The sequence below is a fragment of the Solanum tuberosum genome, unplaced genomic scaffold (assembly GCF_000226075.1).
Source record: "Solanum tuberosum cultivar DM 1-3 516 R44 unplaced genomic scaffold, SolTub_3.0 scf00140, whole genome shotgun sequence".
Classification (NCBI taxonomy): Eukaryota; Viridiplantae; Streptophyta; class Magnoliopsida; order Solanales; family Solanaceae; genus Solanum; species Solanum tuberosum.
Window position 1 is genome coordinate 795158 of NW_006239064.1, and position 7094 is coordinate 802251.

General features: G+C 31.0%; 1 protein-coding gene and 1 non-coding gene across 2 annotated transcripts; one reads left to right on the plus strand and one right to left on the minus strand.

Annotated features, from left to right (window-relative positions):
* Nucleotides 1-3531: 3531 nt before the first annotated feature.
* On the plus strand, nucleotides 3532-3603 carry TRNAE-UUC (transfer RNA glutamic acid (anticodon UUC)). Its single transcript has one exon. It is a non-coding gene; the product is annotated as a tRNA-Glu (tRNA).
* An 864-nt stretch (nucleotides 3604-4467) lies between these two features.
* Nucleotides 4468-6489, minus strand: LOC102578658 (fasciclin-like arabinogalactan protein 2). The gene is made up of 2 exons (XM_006351953.2): nucleotides 6069-6489; nucleotides 4468-5386 (listed from the first exon to the last, which is right to left on the minus strand). Exons 1-2 carry the CDS (start codon nucleotides 6478-6480, stop codon nucleotides 4563-4565), a joined length of 1236 nt encoding a protein of 411 aa, XP_006352015.2. The 5' UTR covers nucleotides 6481-6489; the 3' UTR covers nucleotides 4468-4562.
* Between the last annotated feature and the right edge of the window lie 605 nt (nucleotides 6490-7094).

Here is a 7094-nt window from a genome sequence, read left to right on the forward strand (position 1 = left end):
ACCAAAAATAGAACACAATTTTGCTGATTTTTTTTCCTTTTCCCGTTATGAAAAGGATCAATTTTACTTCTTCTTTTTTTCTGAATAGTTCCAAATATTCAGGAAATAGAAAACACATTAAAACTAATGAGGGAGTAATAAATTTGGGCCGAATATATTTTATTAAATAAACTTACGAAAATATCAAAGTCCTAGAATACTGCTAATATTAGGTATGGAACACAACCTTTTACTTATTCGCGATGACTCAACTATGCATCCTGAATAAAGTTGAGGACGACTATATGAATCTTTTGCAATTATTCCTCTCTATTCGACTCCAACATCCCAACAAATATGAAAACTTACCATGCCACGTTTACCATATCAACAAAGACTTGTTTTGCTGACCCCTTCAAGACATAAATCTGCAGCCTTTCTTATGTGGACATCACATCCAGACCTTCAGAATATAATATCTGCTATTTTTGAAACAAGTAAAACAAATATAATAACGAAGAAGTCATGCTGAAAACATTTATTTTTTTTAAAAAAAGAGAGGAAGTCCATATTGCTCTATAATGTTGTTGTTATGTAGATGTTATATTAAAGAATGAAGTCTAAAAAAAATTGCTTAGTCCTATTCTTTAGAATTGTTTTTCTCTTACTATGTAAACGAACTTCAAATCTAAATTGTGTACCCATTGGTGTTTCTGATAGAGGAGCCCTGGCAAATAGTGGCTTTTTCAAAGTGCAACAAACAGAGAATACAGAGAACGATATATTGTTATCATCGTATGTTATAAGTTGTGTCCGTTAGACCCTTGGCTCGGCTATGCATATCAAAATATTAAGTATGTAAAACAAATACAGCAGCGTAGAAGTCATGCTGAAAATAATTAAGAAGAGTACAAGTAGCAACTACAGATAACATGATAACTTAAGCAAATGAAACAACATATAATACTAAAATCGAAGAAAAATAGTGAATCCTCTATTGAATTGCCTCGTCCTTATATAGTGCTTCATCGCGATCGTGACAAGGACCCTCGAAAATTTTCACTGTCCCAGAGTCGTATTCTTGCCCAAAATTCACCCGACCCGAACCATAAAAATGTCGTTTCAGAAACGGTAACAATAGCCAGTCTCATGTAACAAAATTAAGTATAGTAGCAAAAACTACAAGAACAACAATAGCATTCCTGAAGAGGGTAGTGTGCACGCTCGCTTACCTCTACCTTATGAAGGTATAAAAGATTGTTTCCGATAGACTATTAACTCAAGTTAGAACATCAAAAAAAAAAAAACAAGTAAAACAAATATAATAGCGAAGAAGTTATATATAGTGGGTCTGCCATTGGCTCCCGTTACTCTTGTATTCTCCTTAAATTTTAATGCTCAAAACATTCTTATGTATATCTCAACTCTATTAGTCCATATTTGTACTTTTTATTGACTTCTTTTAAAAGAGGTATGATTTAATTTGATGAATAAAAAAACTTATTCAAGTTGCTCAAATTATATATACTTCTCATGAATGGTTTTATCATCAATATAGTGAACACTTGAGAAGTTCTCTAAATTCAGGATGGTAAATCTTCCTTATGATTTATTATTATGGCGCTACACATAAGTTTGAACAAGAGATAAATGAATAAAAGGAGTTTAATAAAAAGCATGACGAAGAAATGACTTCGATGAAAAAAATAATAATGGATTTGAAACAAGGGAATATATCTTTGCTTTCTCACATGAATGTCCGCAGGTATGTTATGTCTTGTCTAATTACCAATCAAGAGACGATAAAGTTTCCACGTAGGTTATGATATTACTGAAGTAAAGTCCTTCAATTCCAGCTACAATAACTTGTTCCAATTTGTGTGTTGTTGAATTGTAAGTCACAAACCCAGAGCTATCGGACTTTTGAAACATCATGCCTCCATTCTTCATAAAACTCAAAGGTCTCACACAATTTTCTCGAGTTAATGGAAGTGTCAATATCTTATTCCATGAATTTGTTTTCATCATATACAACCAAAACTCACGATTGATCTTATGATTACCTTCCAATAATCTAATAAAACAAAGTTTATCTCCTAGAGAAAACAAAAAATGTCTACTCCTTGGTATCGCGTATGGAAACAATAATTCCTCTTGAAATTGTTCCTTCTCCAAACAAAAACGTAATATAGTATCATTAGATAAATTTTCCTTCCTCTTTGCCGTCATATAAACAATTCCATCTACCATAACAACGTTATAACCTAAGAAATAATAATTTGGAGGAAACGTGCCAATTGATTTCCATGTGTTACCTTTTGTTGAAAATATATCAATATTCATGTCATCATATCCTAGTCTAAATATTTTGTAATCGTCAATACGGGGAAAGTAGCAAAACTTATAATGACCACCACGTTTATTGAGAATTGGACTAGGGATTCTTCTTGATTCTCTAGTGGTCGGGTTCCACATAACAATTATGTCATCAGAATATGTTATAAGAAGTATCCCATTAGATGAGAAATATTGAATGTCAAGGTATACCTTTAGTGACTGATCGATTGGAATCGGAGACTCGACAAGAGAGACTATATTACTAGAATCAAGTTGAGGGACGTCCATAGTGTAGTGGTGGAAAATCGGGTGTCCCTTCGAGATCATAAAGTTTTTTTGACAATTTTTGTGAGTATCATAGTGTTGCTTGACAAATTTTTCATCTTTAATTAACAAATACCATGATCTGCAAACGCCTTTGAACCTTATAAGTGATTTCACGGGAAGTTCCGTGAGTATATCAATTATGATATCATTGGGAATATTTTGGGTGGAATTATAATTGTTTCTAGGATACTTAGGTTTTGATACTAATATTGAATCCATCGACGTATTTTGTCCAAATTAGCGTTAGCAAGTCTATTTATAAACTTATTAAGTCCATTATTGTTTTCACTATACAAATCCTATTTTGACATAAACACAATTTTGGTTTCCTACTTCTTATATGAAATATACTAAATATTAATAGACAAAAATAGAATTTTGATCTCCTAATTCTAAATATAGATTATACTAATATTTATAGATGAAAATATCTTAAATGTTGACCAAACTTTTATCACCAAAAGTTTTTGTCTCGTGTTAGTATATGGTGAACTGGATTAAAAAAAAAAATTGAACCTATGGATATAATGTTATATTTTTCTCTTTAATTATTTCTAAATTATCCTGTATATTTAGTTTTTTCTTTTCATATAACTAAGCTCAATTAGTTCGTATCCTGAAATAAAGACGAGGAAATGAAGTTTAAGAGACGCATGTATGAAAGAAATTTTCTCTTTTTCCTTGTTATTCAATATTCACAATATCATCTTCTATCCGAATAGGACTACAATAATTGTTTTCTTGTCTCAATAGAATTACAATAATTCTTTACCTAATGATTATAGTTAATTATTAGTTGGACCACCAATTTTATTTTTTTTGCCAACAACTTTCTATACCATATGATATAACATTTAAATAACATTTGTATCAATGATTATCCAACAATCCGTTATCGTCCAGCGGTTAGGATATCTGGCTTTCACCCAGGGGACCCGGGTTCGATTCCCGGTAACGGAATTTTTTTTAAAAAATTATAAATTAATTATTTTTCGATCGAAAAAGAAAACTATTATTTTTGTTCAACATATCTGAAATATTAACGTAATTTTTTACTTTATTTCTTTCGGTTATTTCGTGTAGTTCGATTATAATATTATTTTATTGTAATACTATTCTGCTACTATTTGTTTTTTTTGTTACTATTTGTTGTATGGATAAAGTATTTGTCTTGCTTTGCGAAGGTTTAGGCTTGTTAATTAGTGTATGTTGTAGTACTAGTCACACTCTTGTAGTTCTTGTCTTATGTTGTTGATTGTGTTTCGATTATCACACTATTTTATTGTTGTTACGTTATTGCCATTTCTTTCTTGTAGACTTTACAATTCTTTTCTTATTAATGGTTATGCTTAATTTCTTCATTGTTTTCTTCTTATTTACTAAGGTTTGATGCACTTGAGCTGAGGGTCTTCCGACAATAGTCTCTCTACTTCCATGAAGTAGTGGTAAGGTTTGTATATACTCTACCCTCTCGGGACTTCACTTAGTGGAATTTCACTAGATCAAGATATGTTGTTGTTGTTGTTACTATTTGTCGTCTCTTGTACTTCTATTATGTCTTTTTCTAGACTGTCTTGAGCCAAGGATCTATCAGAAACAACCTCTCTATTGCTAATGTAGAAGTAAAGTCTGCGACTCAACGTAGACTCTACCTTCCCTCGACCCTACTTTCGGGGACTACGTACACCAATATGTTATAGTTGTTGTTTTCACTTTATTCAATTACATACTTCCATTTGCATGTAATCTTTTTTATATTATAAACTAAAGAACTATAAAACTAAGATTACCATAGAATAGAAGTGAAAAATTACAAAGAGAAAATAACAAAATGCAAACTTAGGGTTATTTTTTCATCAAACAATATACAATCAAATAATGTTACATGCATACCAAAAAAAAAACACAAATTAAGTTATTCAACCAAATACCAAACCAATACTCAAAACAAATGTCACAAACCAACCACCATTCACATTCATAATCATACCCCCATTATTATTAGTCGTGTCACCGTCATCATTGCTATCACCATCACCATCATCAGCACCGGAACTCGGCCCCATCGCGCTATTGTCGGAATTAATAGATTGTGATTTAAATAATTCACTTGGCTGCAAAACTTTATCAATTTTGTAAACTGCTAATGGCTCCTCATCTAATAAAGTTCCAGTAATTTTTGCTGTTACAACATTTGTCTCTAATTTTACATTATCTCCATCATTTTTTATAGAAAAATCATATTTATTATTTTTACCTTTTGTTGTTGCCATAGTATTTATAAATCCATTTTTTGACCTTAACATTCCTAAAGAATGATAATCTGGTATACCATGGTATAATAATAAAGAAATTTGTCCATTTTTTGTTAAATTTTTGTACTTAGGTAAAAAATTGTTAACGACTTTATCAATCGGACAAAAAACTGTTAGACCATTTTCCATAAGATCGATAAATTGTTTCGAAATTTGGGTATTTTGTAAAAGTTTTGCGAATTCTTTGCAACCTTTTTTGGACATTAAATCGATTAAATCAACGTCTGCCGGAGCAGCCACGGGAGCTTCCGCGGCGGGGGATGTGATGATGTTGCTTAGCTGTATGACGGAGATGTTGTAAGGGATTTCTTGTATGGATTTGACGAAATTTGATGAGAAATGACCATCGTTGTCTTCTGTGGCGAACCCTACTTTTTTACCTTTCATGTTAGTGATGTTGACGTACCCTGAGGTTCCGGGAGCCTCACCTGTAGAAACGAATTCAAAATTTTAAATTTATGAATGAAACTAGTAGTGTACTAGGGCTAATATTCATTAACTATAGCCTCAACTTAAAAATATATAGTAGGTTCAATTAAATCTAGAGATAATAAAATCAGACGTTTTTTTAATAATTCATTCAAAGAACTCTGGTTTAATAGGTTGAGTTATGATTTGTTTGTTGACTTGACATGACATCTTGAACTCGGAATGACCTATCAAACTATTGGGTCGATATAATAAATGCAACCCAAAAATGGTAGAGATATATAGAAAATTGTGTAAATATAAAAGAACTTAATATTTAAATTTACATATTTTTTCAAAAGAAAAATAAAAAAATGGGGGGATCATATTTGGTGGGTTGACTTATGACCCATATTGACCAAAGCAAATTTTGGATGAATGTTTAGTTGAAATTGTGCTTATTAGCCTTTTCTCTGTTCTATAATTGAAAAATAATTATTATTATAAACTTTAAATTTCGCAAGTGACCTTCAGAAGATTATCATGAATTTGATCACTCAGTGAAATTTAAAACTTCGTAATAATAGTTGTTTTTCAAACTGAGGCTAAAAGGTGATTATTATTCCAAATGTTTATTAATTTCCCCGATTTTAACCTGTCCAAATTTGACTCGACCCATCGATATGTCATTTTGAATCTTACCTGTTGCTTGGAAAAGAGTGGCAGTTAGGGTTGTTCCCTTAGTAATCCTATGAAGTTGCTTGGAACCAAAGTAATCTGCAAAAACATGTAGAGAGAGAACATTCTTGAGAGTATAAATGGACATGTGTTTATCGAGAAGGTCGCCCATGGCCGCGTTATTCACCGCGCAAACGGTGATGGTTTGGCGGCGATTGATTTCGGAAGCTAAGTGAGTTAGGGTTAAATAACGGTTAAAGGTTGAGAATTCAGGGTGTTTGGCGAGTATAAGAGTGATATTGTGGGCTGAGGAGATGGTGGTGATAGCGAGAAATAGTAAGAGTAATAGAGAAATCGAGGATTTCTCCAACGAGAGCGTCATTTTTGGGCGATAGATCGATGATAAAACGTATTTGAATATAAATGTGAAATACATAAGAGGAGATTTAGGAGTCTTTGTAAATGAGGGGTATATTTATAAATATATATAGATGATATATGGAAGGTGTATATATTCCAAAATAAGTGTTGATTAGACTATCAACTTAATATTTTAAAAATATTATTATTCAAAAATTATAAAATACTATAAGTAGGAATTCCTATTATATATGTCTATATGATAAGAAATACATATTTAAATATTAATTAAAATTCATATTATTTGAATTTCGAAAAGCAAAAAATAAAAAATAATGTGGAACATAGGGAGTAATTCAAAGTGCATTATTTGTCTATGAAGTAGCTAACTAGTCATTAGTCAATTGTTGTTACAAATTGAATATAAATTATAATTATTAACACTTTCTATTTATAAATTCTCATGAGTTTTCTTGACTTTACTTCTAATTATTTCCATTTTAATAAACTACGTAGTACTCATCATTAAAATCTCAAACCTCCAAATAAATTAATTTAAAATGATCCAGAATTAGTTGAGACGAATATGTACCATTAGTTTTATAACGGCGAGAGAATAGTTGATCGCAATTTTAAATATGGTGAGTAAAAGTAAACAATTTTGAAAAAAATCATATATATATATATATA

Coding starts and splice junctions, on each gene's coding strand:
- LOC102578658 (XM_006351953.2), bottom strand. CDS start 6,480: ATGTATTTCACATTTATATTCAAATACGTTTTATCATCGATCTATCGC. Junction 5,387..6,068: donor CACTCTTTTCCAAGCAACAG/GTAAGATTCAAA, acceptor TCGTTTCTACAG/GTGAGGCTCCCGGAACCTCA.